The sequence below is a fragment of the Vidua chalybeata genome, chromosome 1 (assembly GCF_026979565.1).
Source record: "Vidua chalybeata isolate OUT-0048 chromosome 1, bVidCha1 merged haplotype, whole genome shotgun sequence".
NCBI classification, from domain to species: domain Eukaryota; kingdom Metazoa; phylum Chordata; class Aves; order Passeriformes; family Viduidae; genus Vidua; species Vidua chalybeata.
Window position 1 is genome coordinate 55,813,416 of NC_071530.1, and position 20,635 is coordinate 55,834,050.

The 20,635-nt window shown below is 39.4% G+C and overlaps 1 protein-coding gene across 6 annotated transcripts in view; it reads left to right on the top strand.

Moving 5' to 3' along the window:
• Positions 1 to 20,635, top strand: part of ITGA9 (integrin subunit alpha 9) — a 273,508-nt gene that overhangs the window by 195,999 nt on the left and 56,874 nt on the right. For 4 of the 6 annotated variants that reach the window (XM_053967746.1, XM_053967754.1, XM_053967764.1 and 1 more), the window contains 2 exons: positions 610 to 718; positions 5,191 to 5,298. In XM_053967746.1, coding sequence (XP_053823721.1) covers positions 610 to 718; positions 5,191 to 5,298 — 217 coding nt within the window. Of the gene's footprint in view, positions 1 to 609; positions 719 to 5,190; positions 5,299 to 11,480; positions 11,669 to 20,635 lie in introns of those variants that run through there. The other 2 variants (XM_053967794.1, XM_053967783.1) reach the window with 2 other exon arrangements.

Consider the following 20,635-nt stretch of genomic DNA (forward strand, 5'->3'; position numbering starts at 1 on the left):
GATAAAATCCTACTGCATTTTACTGTGTGATTAGATGATAAGAGTGGTTAAGGAAACTTGAACTGCTCTACTCTAGTTGAAAGCAGGTTATCCCACTCTAATCTTCCCTTTAATCATCTGCTTAATAATAAAGGTAGTAAAACTTAGATTATTAACTGTTTATTCCTGAAATGCTATGTAAATGTTAAATAAAACTGAAATGTTACTTTAGTGAATATGCATCTTAAAGTATTCTTCTTAGATACTGTTTCTTCAGATTAACTTCACAGTGCAATGATTTCCTGTGTTAATCCAAGCTACGGGACTTGAGCAAATCATCCATGGCAGGGGACTCCAGAGAGAGGGATTTGTGATAGGAAAGGAGAAAAAAGGATAAGTAATCAAAAGAAGTCTGCTTCTTTGGTGGGATGTTAACCCATGTCAGTTGAGATGCTGCTTGTGTAGTCTAATGTTGCCAAGAGGAAATCAAATCACAAAAAATAGTTAATGTAAAATGGTCCCATAGAATTTCACATGACCAGAAAGCAAGGGGTGCAATTCAGCTAGACACAAATATATTTAATTTTGCTCACAAATTCAGCTTACTAAATTTGTATCTTGGTCTTACAGAGAAGTCTTCCCTACTTCATTTTTCTACGGTGATTCTGTGGCAGCTTCCAACTTTGTTCAGTTGGAAAACTATGAATGCCTTTTCCAGTCTCTCAACTTCACACTGCAGGTAAAACTCATCCTTATTTTGATTGCTTTCCTGATTGACAGCACATTCTTTTTTTGTAACTATTTTATTCTGAATGTGGTAAGGGCTTTTGTGCATGATTTTGCATCACAGTTATGGGCAGAATGGAAGCTTCGGACAAGGTTTATAAAGACCCTCTTGTTGAGTTAGGAGGTACAGAAAGGACTCCCTTGCTTTCTTGAACTTCTTCTCAGCAAGGAATCTACATGCAACTGGATCCAATCCTAGCCTCAATTGGGTCAACAGTTTTTATCTGAAGGTTATATAGGTGTACTCACTCATACCAACAATGGTGGGCAAATCTCTTTTTCTCAGCTTCAAGGAGAAACCTTGAGGGACATCTCCACTCAAGGGAAGAATCTCCAGACTCTCTCCTGGAAGTAGTGTGTTAGAAGGCCATGCTGATAAAAAGTGGGACTGAGCTTTTGTAGTATAAATTGATCAACTGCCACTCATGTGTTTCTAGGCTAGCTGTGCCAGCTCAGCAGCTTTAGACAAGTTATCTGTTCTATAACTTGTTGATTCCTTTATCAGGAACTTTGCCTGTCATATCCTCACTGGTACCAGTTTTTGTCAGGAAATGCGGTCTGAACGTTTAACTTTGGGATTGACGAATCAGTCTCTGTTGGTAGTCCCTGCTTTTCAGAGATAGGGTAACTGAGAGGCGTTTTAAAAGATTTTATTCCATTATCAGTCTTGTTGAAGGGTGAGACATAAGAGATGTAAAATTCAATGCCATTCTATCAGAAGCCAAGCTATTTCCTGGTTAGAATACCTTAGAAATGTTTTTTAGCCTGTTACCTTTTGCCACACAATGATGCTAATACTTCTAACACCAATCACTTATTTTTCATCCCATGTGGTCCTGCTACAATGTATCTTTCATAGTTCCTGTTCTCTAAAATATATGGTCTTTTTGCAAGGCCATATTTTGTAACTTGCTGAAACTTGTTTCTAGTTAAATCTCTCTCTCAACAATGTAATCTCTATTCCATGGCCTTCCTAAGTCAGCACACCTTATCTCAGTGTTTCCATACAGATGTACAAGACTGTGTGAGCTTTCTGTCAGGTTTTGAAAATCCCTTACAAATCCATTTCTCACAAGCCTCAGCAGTCTTTAACACCAAAGTCAGCATGACTACCCTTCTCCATCCATGATGGGTAACATTCACAAATAGGGTTTAGTTTGAGCTATTTTATCCCACTCAGGCGGAGCATCCCACTACAATGCTGTACAATGCATTCTTGATTGGATACCATATTTACAGCATGCAGGGATGACATATGTCCTTTATCTAAACATATTATGACAGGAATTGCAAACACAGCATCTCACTTCCATAGGAAAAAAGGCTCCTACCATTTGTTTCTCTTTCACCTTTTTTCACATGCTGAGTAAAGAGCCCTAGTTACTCAAGTGCCACATCTTGGATGAAGCCAAAGGTTAAAAGTGGAGGAATAATTATTTTTAATGGTGTGGTCACTGAGCAAAAGAGTGGGCAGCCTTTATCCAAGAGAACACATCTGTGCTAGGGATTCAAGCTTGCTAAATGCCCCAGCATGAAAATATTTATAGCACTACTGATAACATATATACGGAAGAGATAAGGACACTAAAAAGACAGGTGTGAGAAGCTTTTGATAAATACCTCATAGCATCTCAGCATTATTTGTTACTTATATATTACACTTCACAAGGCAGTTAGATAGGTTCCTGATGTGGTAAAATATATGGATGGACTATTATAAGAAACTCTTGTGATGTGGCCAACATTAAATGGCATTGTGCTTCACTGCTGTAACTGCATCTATTACAAGCCCTAAAAATCCTTTTTGACTGCTAGATGGGACTAGGGAATGGTAAGTCATGCATGACTACATGCACTATTTTCATTTATTGTGAAAAACTGTGTTTTGTCTTTTTTCTTTCTGTTTTCCTAGGCTTTATAACTCAGCTTATAGCAAAAAGCATGTCTTCCTCCATGGACAGATTGCGATCCTGTCTTGGTTTGGAAAGACAGGTGTCTCCTAAGGAAGGCAGAAGCCTCCCCTGAAATGGGAAAAAAAAATATGTAGATCCCTTCCCTCTGAATTGTTATAAATTTTGAAAATTAAGGGGGGCTCTCAGGCAAAAGCATGGGAGCACGGATTACTATTCTTTATTAGCGAAGAAAATAAAAATATAAAATAAACAATGCAGTGAACCAAAACAACACTGACACAGTCAGAATATAACCTGACACCCGATTAGTCAGGGTGTTGGCAGCAGTCCAATTGGGAATTATGGCTGCAGTCCTCCTGGAGTGTCAGGTGTGGTTCTGTTGGAGCAGTGATCCTGTAGAAAAGGGTGTAGTCTTCCTGCAGTGGAAGAGGCAGCTGTTCCTCTGGGAAATCCAGTGCAGAAAAAGCCGTGCTGGTGTTCCAGAAACTCAAGATTATATCTAGGTAGAAATGCTTGGCTCCTCCCTCTGGGCGGAGCATCTCACAATGGGATGCTGCAACTTTTATCGGTCATGCAGTGACATTCAATAGCCCATTATCAGCAGATGTCTCCCCTGAGGGGGGAGGATTGGTTTGTGGAAGAGATAAAGAAAACTGCCCAATTAAGAGAAGATATCTGCCACACCTCTAACAGATGTCAATTGAATACATCTTGCCTTGCAATCTAGGATAGATCCACAGCAATTAAGCCCCCACTGTCATACAGTGCCCTTAGCTATGTACTGAAGGACTGAAAGCAGGATTCCAGGACATAAAAGCTTTTGTGAACCAGGCTATTAATTCTTGTCATTCTGGTTTCCTTCTTGGGGGTTTGTTGGGCTTCTTCCCTTCCTCCTCCTCATACCCAGTGATTGGTTAATACAGATTAAGAACAGATGTACTGATGCATTAACTACATAAATATTTTCAGTACAGCAAAGTGATAACAGGGGGAAGGGAGAGAGAATCTATATATTGGCAGTGCCACCATTTGTCCTACCAAATGCTCTTGTCTCTCATGCACACACTTAGCAGTTGCAATAGTAATATTTTTTTTCCATATGGACGTAGAAAATCATACCATAACAAGTCACACATCTGCTCTCTAATAATGGGGAAAATCTTACAACTGTGTGTACCAGAGAGAAAAGGTAGTTTCACAATAGGCAAAGCATTGTTTGTATCACTCTTTGCTTAACTTCCTGTCAAATATTTAACTTCTCCAGATGGAGAAAAATAATAGTTCCTTAACCAAAACAAAGAGATGAGTTACAAAAATATGGGCCTTTATAGCAGTTTTTATATGTGAAAAATCTCTACTAGATCAAATATGAACAAGGAAACAGAAAATGCCTTTTCTGCAATAACTCATGTCTGATCTCAGTGAGATAATCAAAGTTTTTAAAATGTCTAACATGAAACATTATGTTTGTATTTCATGCAGCATTTATCATACTGCATTCTAATGGGATTTCTCCCCCTGCCTGAAGCCTCAGGACTTTTGTGAGGAGGATTTGGCATTGCAAACTAGTTCTGTTTATCAGTCAGGCATTTCTTCAAATATAAACAGTGTTTGAAGAATGAAAACCTATTGGTTTTAATATTTGTACTTTACACAATTAACAACTGCATGTTACATCTTTTCACAGTCGTATCTCAGTGTGGATAAATATTGTAATGGGTTTCATGTTTTTATTTTAATGTTTTTTAATGCATTTATATTTGTGTTGTTAGAAAGAGCCAGAAAATATTTTTCCTAATAAAAAATGTAGATACAAATGAAAACTTGCTTTAATTGAATTTTTTCCATGGATTATTTCTCTTCAGCAAAACTCCATAAATTTTGGAATTTTCACTGGGTACATATCAGTGGTGGATGGGAAATTCTTTGAGCTTTTGTTGAAATTTTGGGGACCAGGGAGTGATAGAAAGCTAATATTTTCCACTAAAAGTGTAATTTAATTGAAAATGCCAGAACTTGAATGGAAGTTGTTCACATGCATTTCCTGGCAACTCAGAAAACCCACAGTGCAGTATTCACAGTAATTGTTTGGCTTCTGCTCCATAAGGAAAACATATGCAGAACATCATGCAGTGGTTACCAGATGGAAATGAAAATGTTAACTGAGACAGTAATATTTCTTATAGCCTTCAAGATTTTATTACCAAAACATTCAATGTATTAGCAGTGTCTCTCTATATAAAATATACTGTTTGTATTGATGGCTGGCAATTATCTTGCAAAACTACTTCTCCTTTGATATGTGAGCTGTGCCTGAAGACTGTTAGGTAAGCTAATCTTTTGATTTCATTCTGACACTTGAAAAAGTCTTAGTCTGAAGACACTTAAAAACCTGCAAAGTACTTGTATTTCTTCAAATTTACTTATATTCCCAGATCTGAATCTACAGTAGTTTCCCATTTATGAGAAGTCAAGAATGTAATGTTATTTGTATTCATTTTTTCTCTTACAGGTTTACAATGCTGGACCAAGCACTCTTCCTGGAGCTTTTCTGGATATTTCAATTCCAAACCGCCTCTCTGCCACTGGAGCCGAAATATTTCATATTCAGCAGATGATGGTGAGTATGTTACAATGCACTCTGAGCCCAGAGAGGCACTGAGAGCTACTGATGACTAAAACAAAAGAAGTCTATGAAAACTCAGTGAATCAGTTGCTTTTTAAGACAATCAAAGGCTCTTTGCATCTGTGGCCAGATCGTAAGTAGCTGAACCCCTCCAGCTATTGGCTGTTCTCCCTCATCTAGGGCAAAGACAACTAGTTTTATGTTCCTGGTTTCCTACAATGCCACGTAAAACTAGGTCAGGCTGATGCTAAAGGAAATATAGAGAACACTTCAACAAGTTACACCTGCAAAGAGGATTGTCTCTTAATCAGTTCTCCCTGACTGAGGGAGGATTAAATGGTGTATGTAATATCAGTAGGATGCTTTATCAAGCTGACTTAGATTCCTTGGGTTTTTTCCTGTGGTTATCAGCTAGGTCTGAATACATTATCTATATCTATTTTGCTATAGTCCATGTTATAATCTGCTCTTTTTGAGTGTTCTTTTAACAAATGTAAATAATAGAGAAAGTTCTTCTTTCAACACAATGCTTTTCAAAAGATGATTTTGTGTCAATTTCAAAGAAATTCAACATAAACTGTGGTATACGAATTCTTAGATTTAATTTCTAATATTTATTTATTTCAAAGCCTTTGTTAGACCACTAAAATACCATAATTTACACTGTCGTGGACAAAAGACGGAAACCTTACTACTGAGGTGTCATGGTTTGACGCTGGTGCAATGCCAGCGCCCCCCATGAAAATACAAAAAAAAAAAAAAAATGCTGTGAGATGTGATCAGGAACAGAGCAGAGCAGGCCCAAGCTTAAAACAAAGGGAAAAAACTTTATTAAGCTACTACTACTATAATGAAAGACACACACACTAAATCCAGAATGAGAACCCTCCAAAACACTCCTCCTCCCCCCACCCAATTTCCAACAAACCACAGTGAGAGACCACCGGGATTCCTGATCAAGTTACCACCCTTCAGATAATCAATACTCAGTCCATCAAGGGAGAGAGGAGTCTGTCTTGCACCATAGACCTCCCCAAGAAACACAATTGCCACCCTTCTGTGTTTCCATGTCACACATGGCAACCGCCCAGAGAAAATCTGCTAGTCTGACACTCTCCTTTCCATGTCACAGTGCTCTCACCACCGTGCATGGAAAGACTGCTCATAGGGCTCCTTTAAGGATGCTTTGCCAAGGACCAAAAGAAACAACAGTTCAGCTTCTCATTTTGGGACCACAGTCCCCCCGCCCCCTTCCATTTTCTTCCTCCCCTGGGGCTGGGGGTCTCAAGAATAGAGATCATCTTCTTCCTGAAGACAGAGGGCATCACCACACCCTCCTCAACTCTTCTCTGTTCACTACGCTCCTGTCTGGTAGTCACTGAAGCAGGTCTCTTGGCTCACCATTGCATCCCCCTAAAAATGCAGTCTCTGTTGCAGGAGAAATTGGTTCAGTCTATGCCTAACAAGAAAAGTCCAGCCACAAGCCACTCCATCATCTCCTCCCACCTAAAAATTTCTTCTTCTAACATCTCAGATCCCAGACTGTCTCTCTTGTACTTCAAATCGAGGAGGAGTAATATTTTACAAAGCTTTCATTTCCCAGGAAAGGGTTAAAAGTCTTGGACTCCCCAGATGGCTGACATCTCTGCCCAGGACCAGCTCCCATGGCTGGGCACCTTCCCCCTGCTGCTCTTCTCCTCTGCCAGCAAATTCCAGGTGCCGTCAGGCTCTCTGTCTCTTTCCCGCTGGAGGGCGGGTGGGGAACAAAGGCATCTCAGTTTCTCTCCACCCTTCTGTCCGCAGGGGGCCCGCCCGTTTCCAGTCCTTCAACCCCTGACCTACCTCTCCCAGGCCACATGGCTTCCCCTCCCCCACCCAGCCTGTGGCTGGGAAGGGGAGAGTGTCGACTCTCCCACGACCAGAACCAAAGAGAGAGTTCCCCTGCGAATTCTTGCTTTTAACCCCCTGTGTTCTCAGGGGCGTGTCCATGCCTTCAGTGGTGCCAATATCCAAACCTGACCACTGATTGGTTTGACCCTAACTTTCTGAAAAAATTCACTTCCATGTCAAACCACGACATGAGGTAAATTTATTGCTGAAATTCAGAGTAATTTGCCTTTGTGAAATGAAACCAGATTTTTGGGATAATTGAAAGGAAGTATTATACTTTCATGTTGTTGGTTACTTTTCTAGCCTTTTAGCTGAAAAGTATTACCTATTATGTAGGTAACAGTGTCACTGAATATGTGTAAATATAGATCTGAAAGATATTTCTAAGAAGGTTTCCAATATTTTTGCTGTTGGAAGGTATGAGATAAATACAGATGTGGCTTACAGATGGGCAGTAAAGACAGAATGACTGAGAAACATATGGGAATATTGTATGAAGCAATAGTAGTGTATAGATGGAGTCAATTCGCCAACCAGACTTAATCAGTTCTCCAGAATATGTATAATATTCTGTGGCATGGCTTTTTAATGTTTATTTAGTCCAGCCTTATACACAGAAGATCACTCTTCCTTTGACACATTGCCTGCCAAAGTATCATCCTTGTTCATTCCCTGGTCTCTGTGTGCTGTAGGAGGTGGTGTGTTCACAGCAGACGCAGAGAGGTGGAAGTCTTCTTAGGATTTTATCACTCCAAATGTCAGTATCTCCTCTAAAGTCAGTCATTCTGTACAGGAGATCCCAGCTGAGCAGTGTGGTCTTGAGCACTGTGGTAATAAACACTAGCAGGGTTTGTATTACTTTTTCCCAACAACAGGTTGCATTGCTCTGCACATTATTTTACTGAATTGTACTTTGAAATTTGTTTTTGTAGAATGTTAAACTGCTGTTGTGAGACCTCTTTGCAGGTAGTAGGCAAGTAGGTATCTTTTTATGAGAGATGTCTGCCTGACACACTGGCATTACAGTAATTTTGACTACAGATTTTGGGTATATGGTCAGTAGAATTCTCCTACGTGACTTTCTAAATACCTCTAGCATGTTAATAAATGTGAGCCAAGAAAATCCTGCCTGGAACAGTGGTTATCCTTGCTTAACATATACATAATTGAAACACCAAAAAGTTTGCTTGACTTCACACAGGAAATTTCTGTTGGAGCCAGGCACTGAACCACTGTATCCCAAATCTTACTAGAATCAGTGTATCCCAAGTCTTACTATTGTAACAGAGAAGGCATCCCACTCTCTTTCCTAGTGCTCTCTCCCAGTGAGTTTTTATTGACTGAAAAGGGAACTAAAATCATGGAGTTTTTCAACTTTTCATGAAATAGATACAATTAAACAAAGAAACCTAAAAGGAGATGAACTTTAGAAAATGGTTTACAACAGCTGTTTTTCCAAGACAGTTTCTGTAAGCATAATCGTTAAATATTTCAAGGTTTTGCTTATTTGGCTTATTCCCAGAATCTAGACTTCATTAAAGATAGTAAGGTAATAGAATCCTTTCAGACAGTGCAGGTGTTTCTGTCATTATTTTCTCTATGCCTACAATCCAGCCATTCTAGCTGTCAGTGTTGACAAAACTTTGAGAATAGCTGTCATTAATGCAGGATTAGGAATTATCATTTATCTGTAAAATTCACTGTTGATACAGCACTTGGGATTTGATGACATAATGGTTTTTATCTTAAAGATCGTAATTCTTTTGCCATTCTCTGATATACAGTAAGGCAGTGAAATTTTTGAGTCAAAATGCATAGTTAAAGCACTAGAGTTTGTCTCACATACACATAAACTACACAAGATAGTTTCAGGAGCAAACTCTCTCATATTGTATTGATTGAGCTAGTCTTTCAGGCACAAAAATTAATAGCAGGAAGACAATCACTGGCTCACTGGAACAGTCTGTATCTCTGGGAGGTGTTAATAGGAAGTATTATCTGCTGGTCTTAGAGAAAATGATAGCCCTCATGCTTCCTCTGTTCCTGCCATTCTGAGCTTTTGGCTTTATTCCAGAAACTGTTTTAACATTTTGTTCGAGACAAATTCAGATCATGGAGATGTTTTGACATTTGTAGTTCTGCCTTAGAGATGTTCAGATGCAGTTCAAGGGCTATTGGAAGCAGCACTGCAGTTCTGCAGCACTTCCCCCAGCAAAGCCCCCAATATATAAAGGGAGTGAATCAACAGTAAAAGCCAGAAGTGAACAAAAAAAGGATAATTGTGAGAAAACTAGGGAAAAAAAACCCAAAACAATTGAACTTCCTCCCTATAAATTTTTAACGAATAGAAGATACTAGAAATTTTCAAATAATTTTAGCTAGGAAATTTCACCTCTGACATTGGTTTTACATAGTAAATAATTCACAATTTGCAGTGGTAAATGATTATTTTGGAAACACTTAAGTCAAATTAGTAACTGTTTGTTTTTATGTATTTTTGTATTTGCTTTCTTGCAAAGGTTAAAAACCAGCCAGGTTAAAAACATAATAAATTAAATACCTCAGCTTGTTAGTAAAAGTGTTGTGATAGAATAGTATAGATGATGACATAGAAGAGCTTCACGCAAGAAGAGAAAGTAGTCCTAACACAAAGGTATATTCTCCACTCTTCGAGCCATTGGTTATCTATTCTTCCAGGAAGAAAGACAGTGCTCATTATATTTGTGTATGTTTTTGGTTTTGAACTGAAAGATCAGTAATTTCCTTTGTGTATCCAGCTAGGGATGCACAAGGGCAAGGGAAGCACTACCAGACCTTGGCTAGCAGCCAAGGAGCTGCTTTCTAGGATCCTCAAGAAGATTTTCACAATGGGAGTTCCTACTAAATTAACCAGGGTATTTCCTGAAGCTGTTCATAACTTAATGATGTATCCAGGATTTTTCTTGTGCTGGCTTTATGGAACTGGATCAGATTGTTGCCTTATGGTTTATTTTCTTTTCATTGAAGGTAAATACAATTATGAGGAATTAACAGTTGGAAACCAAATTTGTCTATTTGAACTGGATGATCCTCTTCTCTCCTCTGGAGGGACCAAGCAGAACATTTGGTGAACATGGGCACAGATAAAAGACAAAAGGCACTCTTCTCCCTGGGATTCAAATCCTGTTTATTATAGGAGCCACCTCAGATCCAGGCGATGCCTCAGGGGATAACAGAGCTGAGGGAGGAGAAAAGAGATTGAATGTCTCATCCCGGGGGAGTTATGAGTTCAGGGAAAGAGGGGGTGGGGCGGAACCCAGGGGCCACATCAAATGAGACACAGGTGAGGAGAGGGGGGAGCAGGTCAGGGAGAGCCCATCACACCTGAGGCTTAGGGCAGGGAAGAGAAAGGTGTGTGGAAAAGACCAATGTGACATAATGCAATATAAAAACTACTCAGTGCAAATTCCCAATCACCCAGTGCAAAACAACTAAATAAGCTATTTAGTGCATCACAACAAATACCAAGAATACAAAAAAACATATTATCGCTATCACTGAGATAAGAATCTTGTTGGAAAGAAAGATGCATATGATGCAAAACAGTCTCTTCACAAAGAGTTTGCAATCTAGACAATATATATAATATATATAATATATATACTATATTATATATAGTATATATAATATATTACATATATTATATATATGTAATATATAATATGTATATATATATATTATATATATAATATTTTTATATATATAATATAAAAGGGAATTTGGAAGAAAGAGGGAAAGAAATACTCTTCTCAGTTTTTTAAGAGCTCAGTTTTTTGAGCTCCGTCCTTGCATGTAACTCTTGTTGTCTAAGTCTAGTAATTACTGTTTTAGTTATTGCTATTAAAAGAATATATTTAAATTACTATGTTCTCTTACTCTAACAATTAATGAAGAGAGGCTCAGAAGCAGCTCTGAAGAAGCACTTGCCAGTCTCCACTGATAATACAGAAACCATCTAGTTTCCCTGATTTCCCCTAGGCTTCTAAACTTAGATCTTGAGAATTATTTACAGAGAGTGAAAAATGGGTTGAACTTCAGTCTTGTGACTCCTGTCCCCTTAAATGGACAACCTTTCAGCCAATCAACCTTAAATGGGCCAGTTAGGTTCCTGGTCCAACCCTTCCCATCACTTCTTGTTTAGGGAGCAAAATAAAAAGTCCTTCTCTTGCAAGGACAAAGAGAAGTCCTCCAGTTGTCCTATTATGTTTGGCATATTCACTTCACACGTATTTCTTCTTTCTACACAGGTGAGATCTGGATTGTGCCTTTATGATAGCTGGATATCAGTAAGATTTTAAAAAAGGTAAAGAAAAACTGAATGAATTAATGGAAGAATTGAAGATAATTCCTTTTAAAGGTTTCCTTTTAAGTTGATTGATCTCTTCCTGTGAATGTTGAAAGAGAAAAAGTAAAATAAATTGACATTTAACGGAAAGATTGTACAGGAACATTTTGCACTTACAGCAAGATTTAGTTTAGCCCTTTCTGGTAGTCATCCTGAGTGTAGTCTTTTCATTTCAGTGACTTACACACACACACTGGCATACACATATTCTGTCACCGTATTTAAAAACATAGCTAGATTACTGGAGGAAATTATTCATTCCAGGGAACATACTGTACAGAAAATTGTACAGGTACTTTCTGACCTTCCTGCCTCATACACTTCAATTGCTTTTTAAATGACTGATCCAAAACATTTTTGCTTAGGCAGTTGGAATTGTTCCCTGCCCCACCCCCAGTGTAGAGCACATCAGTGATATTGACTGAATCTGGCTTTGCCAAGGAGCCCTGTCTCTTGCAGGAGAAAGTAGTGCATCTGCCACATCCAGGATGGCTGTGAGGAGAGGCAGAAGCATACACTGTGGTCCAGCATGGCACAGTTGCCTTTAGACACAAGCACGGAGCTGCAAAGCAGCTCAGAAGGAGTTCCTAATGTCAGCATGATGAACTGAAGAGGAACTCTGCTGTCTTGTAAAGTTTCCATTGTTATACAGGAAAGGCTGCCCAGGTTTCCTGATTGAGGGCAAATTTAGGAGAAAACCTCCTCTAGAAAGCAAATTCAAGTGGCCTCTCCCCCAACTGGTTCAGGAAAAGATTTCTTTGGAGAGAAGTGGAAAAAAATCTTTATTTTACAGGCAAAGCATTCACCAGCACAAAAAATGAACAATATTAAACAATAAAACCTCTTGCCAATCTGAAGAGATGACAAACTCAGAAAGTCCTTTTTGTGGGTTGCAGCTCGGCTCACCCAGTCTATTATCAGTCCCCCTGGCATTGGAAATGCCATGGCCCAGACCCAGCCTGGTGGCACAGGTGTGAGCTGCCAGTGCTCTTCTGGGTTTTCAGTTCACAGCAGGCTTAAATAGTTCCAAGAAAAAGAAAAAACACAGTCCAGGGAACTTCTCTGCCTCAGCTAGCTAAAAGCTAACTAAGAAGCAAAGGAGAGTTCTCTCCCGCTGTCTGTCCGCAGACAACACAGTCCAGGAGAAGGATGCGGGGGAACAAGTGCAGTTTATGACAACAAACTCTGCGCTTCTTCTCGCCCCTCCTTCACTCTCGGAACCAGTCTTAAAAAGGTGCAGAACTTACTTCAGGCTAACAGACTAATGGGGATACAAGCATCATAAAGTCACCCCAGGACACCAGCCATAAAATTAAGATTTTTTTTCTGAGTTAAGACCTTAAAATAAATCTAAAAAAACCCAGCATTTTTGCCATCTGCATCATAATAGAAGAGCTGTGCCTTGGTCAGAGCTCACAGCATTTCCAGTGTTTCAAAATAATCTTTTTGTGCATTGCTGAATGCGTCCTTGAAGATGGAACAAAACTATTTAACATTGAAGAAAGTTTTCTGTGACTTCCTAGTTGGGATCTTCAGGTGAAGCCAGATTTGAACAAATTCTTTGACATTTTCCAGTTGTTTTGACCAAATCTTCTAGAAATGAAAGTGCTATGGTATTTGTATAAGCAGTGGATTTTTTTTGAAAATTGTTAAAAGGATTTTCTTGGAAAAGGCATTTTGAATGTAAGAAAATAATTGTCTTTCAATAAAGTCTAATAATATAGAAATCAAGGCCATTGAAACATCGGAAAAAACCACTGTGATCCATATATTAAATGAGGCCACAGCAACACAATATTGTTGTCCAGTTGTGGCCTGCTCATGATTAGCTTCTAAACTAAAGTAAAATTTGTCAAATTACTTAGGTATTGAATTTTTACAACACTGTCTCCCAAAAAATCATGACCTTTCAAATGAGTGGCAGTTTGATTAATATTTTCGGTCAGCTGAAACTGCTGCTACCATAGCTCCTATTTTTTGGCTGAACATGTGAATTCCAATTTTGAAAAAGATGGCTGATTTGCCTTATGATAAAAAGAAATTTCAGATAAAGAAAGATATGAAATAAAATGGATATATAAATAATCTTTTATCAGAATGACAAAGGAAGGAGGAAGTTCAGCAGATTACCATGAGTAATCATGTAGTAATCAGGAGTTCTTCTGTGGTGTGGAAAAAAATATATATATAGTTGTTTTTTTTGTAAGCTTCCTAGCTAGAGAAGGAAGTTCCTCCTGTTGAATAAAAACAAAGTCTACAAATTTTTTTAACTTTTTTTCTTCTTTTTGAAGGAGTGAGTGTAAGAACTCACTATTTTTTCCATTGGTAGAGTTTTTTTGCCAAAAACAATGAAGAAGGAAATTCAGACAGTAACTGCTTGGTAAATTCTTTTAACACATGGTCCTGCTGTAAATCCGGACTCTTAGATTAGCTTTTCTCTTCTCTAATGAATGTACAAGATTTGTGGTATAAATGAAGGAGGCAAAAAACCAAGGAAGTGTTTAAAACAATGGTATCTGTGTATATGTGGTGGCAGAAGGGTTTTTCTCCCTGCTCATGTATCAGAGTGAAAGTGAAAATAAGCATCTTTTATTGGATTTCTCTCTTGGCTTTGAAAGTACATCATTCCAGTCTTCTGCAAGGAACCAGATGGTATCAAAAGTATCAATAAACCTTGGAGGAAACTCTGAGGATGTCTTGGAAACAAATGACATCTTCTGCTTAATATATCTCTTCCACCCCTCAAGAGGTTTTTTCAATGAAAATGACCCATTTAATCTTCAGTTGTCTACAGTAGATAAGGAAAATCATCCCCTTGAAAGTTCTACATTTTCTCCACTGCCTCTAAAGAAAGTTTAGATCTTAGACACCTTTCTGATACATTCAAACATCTGCTTTAGTGAAACAAACCACAGGAGTTGTTTGAGCCCTACAGGGAATGTACTTACCTGCACAGTCTTCAGAGCTCCTCATCCTAACATCAATACAGCCCATAGAGAAGTCCAACAATTAGGTAAAGAACAAACATGGGCTTATTTATGTTTAATACATCATAGGTAAGGCTGCAGAAAAGGATGTACTATATAGACAGATAGAACCTAGATGAAGGAACATCAAATGCCAAGTGATCTCAGGGGCTTTTAAAATAGAGACATACCCTGAGAATTATTTATTTACTCATATATATATATATATATATGTTCGTTAAGCATTTCACAGTTCATCATAGGGAGAGGAAAAGTACTTCTCAGTGACCCTTTCTTGGGTTTCATCTGCTAGAGGCCAATATATAGGGAGCATATGAATGTTAGTGGTAAGCTGATTTTTCTGTAAGGTGGTGGTCATTCATTCCTAGGCCTGAACCTTCTGTCGACCTCAGAGTTAAATCATACCAAGTGGTCAGTTTTTCTTCTTACTGTGTGGCATGTACATTTCTGTCTAGGAAAGAATCTGCTGTCTTGTAAGTCAGGAACTTTATATGAGAAGATCTCTGCTTTTGTCACAAAACTGGAAAGGAATCACTAGTTCTTGAGAGCAGTACTTCTGGGAATTTTTGCTAAGTATGTGCAAATTTGCTGCAGGGCCAAGAGCAGGCCAATGTTGCAAGAATCATGCTTATAAAACCTGATTATTTAATTAAGCCATATATTAAGTGCATCAGAAAAACATCTAAAGGCGTTCCAATCAGGTTAGCATGATTTATGCCAAACATGCATCGGGTGCATTCTCCTGATGTCTAGAGGAGATGTCTACAGAGCTATGCTGTACTCCCCCTCTTAGCTAATTTAATTCTTTAGCATCTCCACTTTGTTTCCACTTGCCTCTTCTCATGGCCTTGTAAGGCTACTTATTGGATCTGTGGACTAATGGTTTTCCTTGCCATCATCGCTATTTTAGTTGAAATCTTTCAAGAGTTGTGTAAAATGGGTTAATTAAAAAAATTATTTCCTGTTGTTTCAGTGGCTTTTAAATTTATTATCAGGATCAACAAGACTGCTCTGATTCAAACGTATTTCATTATCTGTGAATATTAAATATTCTTAGCATATGGTGCAAGTAGTCAGATAACGTATTTACATAACTTATTTGTCTACTGCTGAGTCCGACCTTGTCTAGAATTCCTTGTCAGTTCCCTTTTTTTTCCTCAGTGTGACATGTTAGATTAACCCTGCTTATCAATTATTTGTTCACTTAATAAAGGGTGAATCAGTATTTTTAAATCAGAGTACTTGCATACATTTTTCCCCTAATACTAGGATGAATGTGCTACGGTTAGCAACAAAGACAGACAAACACATATGTTATTTACTTTTCAAGTTTGAAAACTTGAACCACTGCTTAGTTATTCATACATAAATAAATCAGTTTAAAAAAACATACAGGAGAAAATATGTAAATACTCTCTGCCAGACCACAGCCAAACTCCTAGTCCTTTGGAGTCAGTATAGCCCAGAGATGATGAGAAAGGCATCCATTACAGAGTTGAACAATGCTAAAAATTTTGTGAAATGACTGGCCTATGTTCAGACCTTGAGCATGTTTCCTGCAAGTAAAATTGCTGTTCCAAATAGCTTGTGTCTCATGATGTTTTCCCTGAACTTGCCCACACACTTTTTCTGAGGTTGGATGTGGGTTTAGTTTTATCATATGCACTCACGTCTGGATTCCACCTTCATACTTGCTTTGTATCAACTTCTGCTGACTTCCAGGCCCTCCTGCACAACTAGTGATGATTTAACTGAAGAGGGCAATTCCAGACTTACTGGAAGAGCTTGGAAACCTTAAGTTTTAATACCATAATGAATTATTTTGCATTAGTGGAAATCTAGTATTTCTAGTATTAGTAATGAGATGAAGATACACATTTCCTCACCCATTTCTTTTGTAAAATGTCAGTCAGTCCTGGTTTGGAATGGGAAGAAATTCAGGGAAGTGATGCAAAGCTTTTTGTGTAACTAACAGTCCGTTGAACCACTGAGAAACTGGACACGCCTCTGTGAAACACACATATTAAACACGAAAAAACCCGGGAATTGTCTACTTCCTCTCCAGTCAGGAGCAAGGTAACACGGCTGGGCGGGCCCCCGTCCCAGGCCGGGCCCACCGGCCCTGCCGCGGGGCTGGGCTCCCTTTCCCCGGGCCGCCTGCCGGTTCCCCCTGCCTTCCCCCATCTGCTTCCGGGCAGAGAGAAGGGGGTGCCGCGGGCTGAATGGAGCCGGCCTTGCTAACATCTAGCTGCTTGCTACAACTCCCCAGCCCGGGGCCGCACCTGCATCGCCCCGGGAGCAGCCCCAGGTCAGTGCTGGGATTTTACCCCCATTGGAAGTTGCTCGCAACCATCGGGCAGGGGTAAAGAGAAAGCCACCCACCCCAATCCCAGCGTGCTGCTACTGAGTTCTGGCCTGGCCGATTAGATCACAGCCGCCTCCCCCAGCTGCCATCTAGAGCACCCAGCTGGACCAGGGTTCAGGTGACTATTTGAAGAGCACAGGCATGATGTTAACCTTTTCAGTGCTTCAATCCTCCCTCGAGTGAGAGAAAGGCACAAGATGCAAGCATATAAAGGAACGGCATGAAGCCATCAAGGTCAGTGAGGAAGAAGTTAAGTCCCAGATGGGAGGGGTGAGGAGATGCCTTGTTTTGGAGCTGAAATCCTCTTGTAAGCTATGGAGAAAGGACTTTCCTTATAACACATGAAACTATGGGGAGATGAAAGTGTTAGAATTGATATTGAGCAAAAGCCTCCATGCTAAGATAAGCAGATGTTGAAATAGCTGTGATCCCATTAGAAGTTTGAACAGAGAAAGAGAGGAGTAGTTCCATGCTTCCAGGAGAAGAAGAAGAAGAGTATTTCTGTTCCCAGGGATGAAGATTATTTTAGAGATAGATAATGGGAACTTTTGCCTTTGAACAGCTCATCTTTAAAACAATACCCTATAAGTCAGTATGGCCCATCGACAAGCTGTGGGAAGGCTTGTGGAAATGGGAAGGATTTCATGATGGCAGGGTTCCCCGGGCGGCTGCTATTTGTGATGAAATTGAGAGCCATGAGAGAACTGTTTTTTCCTCTTGTGGAGAAGTCTCCATAACCTTAACAAGAAGGACTTCTCTTCCTCAGTGAACAGAAAAAAGACTATTTTAGAGGTGGTAAACTGATGTGAAATTTTAGGTTTGGTTTCTTTACATTGTCAGTGGGAAAGAAAAGGTTGTGGGGGAAGGAGAAGTGTTCTGAAGGGTTTGTTTTGGTTCTTTCTTTTTTCCCCTTCTAGTTTTAATAAAATTTTCTTTATACCCTTTTAAATTTTGAGCCTGCTTTGCCTTTCTCCTAATCATATCTCAGAGCAGGAAGTGAGTGTATTGGTGATGGGCCAGCACTGAACCTGCCACATTCTTTGGTGCATTGGCCAGAAAAATCTCAAAACTGGGGAAATCTTAAATTGGCGAACCAAAACTACTACATGAAATTGGTGTTTCTGTCCAGTTTCAAACTGAAACTGAAATAGAGATTTTTGGAGTTCACTTAACAAAATGAATTAAGCATTTATATTTTAGCTTGTAGAGTTATGTGTTGAATTTTAACCTTTTACTTAAGAAACCTCTGCCTGGTACAAAGGGCATAGGAAAATGCAAATTTCTGAAGCCTCTTGCATAAAAAACAATACCAGAGGGGACCGAGGATGCAAAGGGCCCAGATAAAGAAGCTCTGCTGTCTCCAATCATATCAAGACTGACAGACTACTCAGATAAGCACCAAAGGACCAAAAGTGCACGCGCAGAGAGGAGAAGTTCAAAAGTTCAGTCATGAGGAAGACCACGATCTTCAGCCCCAGACACCCCCAAGAGACCCCCGTGCAACCACCACAGCAAACCACGCATGCCCAGAAGGGTGTGGACCTATTTAGCATGAGAAGCAAGGACAGGCGGGGCCAGGGGTTGAATATGCATGGCAAAGTTGTGTAATGTATTGCATATGGAACACCTTTGGGAATAAAGGTGTGGGTCAGACTAAGGCTCAGGGCACAAGTTTTCAGACAGCTATATCACTTGTGCCAGGCGCTGACAATACAAACCCACTTCATAACTACCCCAGGTTGTGGAGTCTATTTATTTATTCCATGTATTGCTTCAAAACCGCCAGATAGTCATTAAATACAGGAATAGCCCTTGGCTTTGTATATACAGCAATGCAACAGGGAGATTGTACATAATGCTTTGTTGGAAGCAACAGCCAGTTTTCCTCCTGTTTTTCTGTCTCATTCTTCTAAGAGATTCCTATCATTTGCACATACTTAATCCCATGTCAGCTGTTAATATCCACTTACAACACTTGTTGCTTGGTCCCCAACTGTCCTGTCCAGCCCATTTTGAAATTATTTAATTTCCTTCTGCTAGGCGGACATCTTGTGCTGGATACAGGGCCCTGAAAAAATGTGAGGGCTTGCCTTTGATGCATGTTAACGGGTTGAGGATAAATCTAGAAGGGACCACTGGCTTTCAGTTCATCTGTGAAGTTTATGTTACAGGTACTGTGGCCTAAACTGTTAAACTGTTTGCTAAAAGTTTGCTAAACCACAGCAATTTCTGAAAGGCCCCAAAGGCTTGCTAGAAATTGCCATGTTCTGAGAGTAGCTACAGATGGGCAGAGATGATGCTGCAAGTACCCTGAAGGTGGGAAACAGAGCTGATAGCAGAACAGGAATGTGCTGAGGCAGCAGCTGTATTATTTCTCCTAGAAACTCCAATCACTCCCAGGTGACTTGGCTTCATGGGCTTCTTGGTTATCCTCTGTGTTTCCTGGAAAATGTGTGATGTTTTTCCCCTTTGCAGTAGTATCTCTTTCTTGGAGCTGCAAACCAGGCCCAAGTATTCTCATAAACCCTTACACCATGCAGGGAAAGTCAGAGATGATGATCCCTATGTATGCAATAAATTCAACATGGTATTCTCATACAGCCCTATTAAAAATCCTGCAGGCTTTTTAGGATGTGATGTGTGTGGAGTGTACCTGATATGTTTTACATACAGCTGTTACACTCTGAAACGTCCTCCTGCGACTTTTTCTCAAGAGTGGTGTAATCTTACATGATGAAAAACCATTTCTACTTTATGGGTTTGCCTCTGCTCAACCTATAAAGTAGCAGGAAAAAAGTAATTCAGATTCAAATATTCAGAATCCATTAAAGTCATTCTGCAGTAATTTCTTCCTTGTTGCAGATAGAGCATTTTAAAAGCATGAAATAACATGCATGGTGGTTATATCTTGTCTCTGAGAAATTTAGTGGTTTGTGCTGACAACAAAACGTTGGCAGAGTAACCCATTGCACAGGTGGTCCTATTTAAACATCTCTCAAGCATGTTCATAGGATTTTCAAGGGGAGAGCAACTTACAGTAAATTAACAAAGCTAGAGAACTTATCTCTGAATGAGTGTGTGATCATTTATAGAATCGTAACATGACAGAATGGTGTGGGTAGAGGCAGTATGAAGGATTTTTTGCTGCTCTGCATGATGACAGATTAGTAATATTATTAGGCTTTGCAGAGTTATAGTGACATGTAGAGGCCTGTTATGCAAGGTTCCATTTGCAGTCTGTGTAGTACAAATGTTCCGGCTTGTGTCTTCTTACATTTGTGCATGTTACATGTATTCTGGAACAAGTAATGATTTTCCAGTCCCTTAGATTTTGGATGGCCACTAAAAACTGTCTGAAAGGTCATTATTTTCAAGTGCCACAGATGTCTAAGTGAGGCATCTGTCAATAATGTGTTGTTATTGAGAAATGATGAAGGCTATTCTGACATTGAGTGGTGCCCAAGAATGCATGTGATATCTGAGTGCAGGCTGTGCTACTGCATTAATTACTCTGATATTCCACAGTGAGAATATCAGAATTACTTTTTTTTACCTTTCTTTACACTGGGGCTGAGCAGTTTGACAAAAGTGCCTTTGAAATTGAGGTGAAAACTAGAAAAAACATGATGTATGTATTGATGTTAAGTGTTTTGCAGCCTAAGACAAGGCATTGCTAGAGAATGGGAACATCCCAGCCATGGTAAA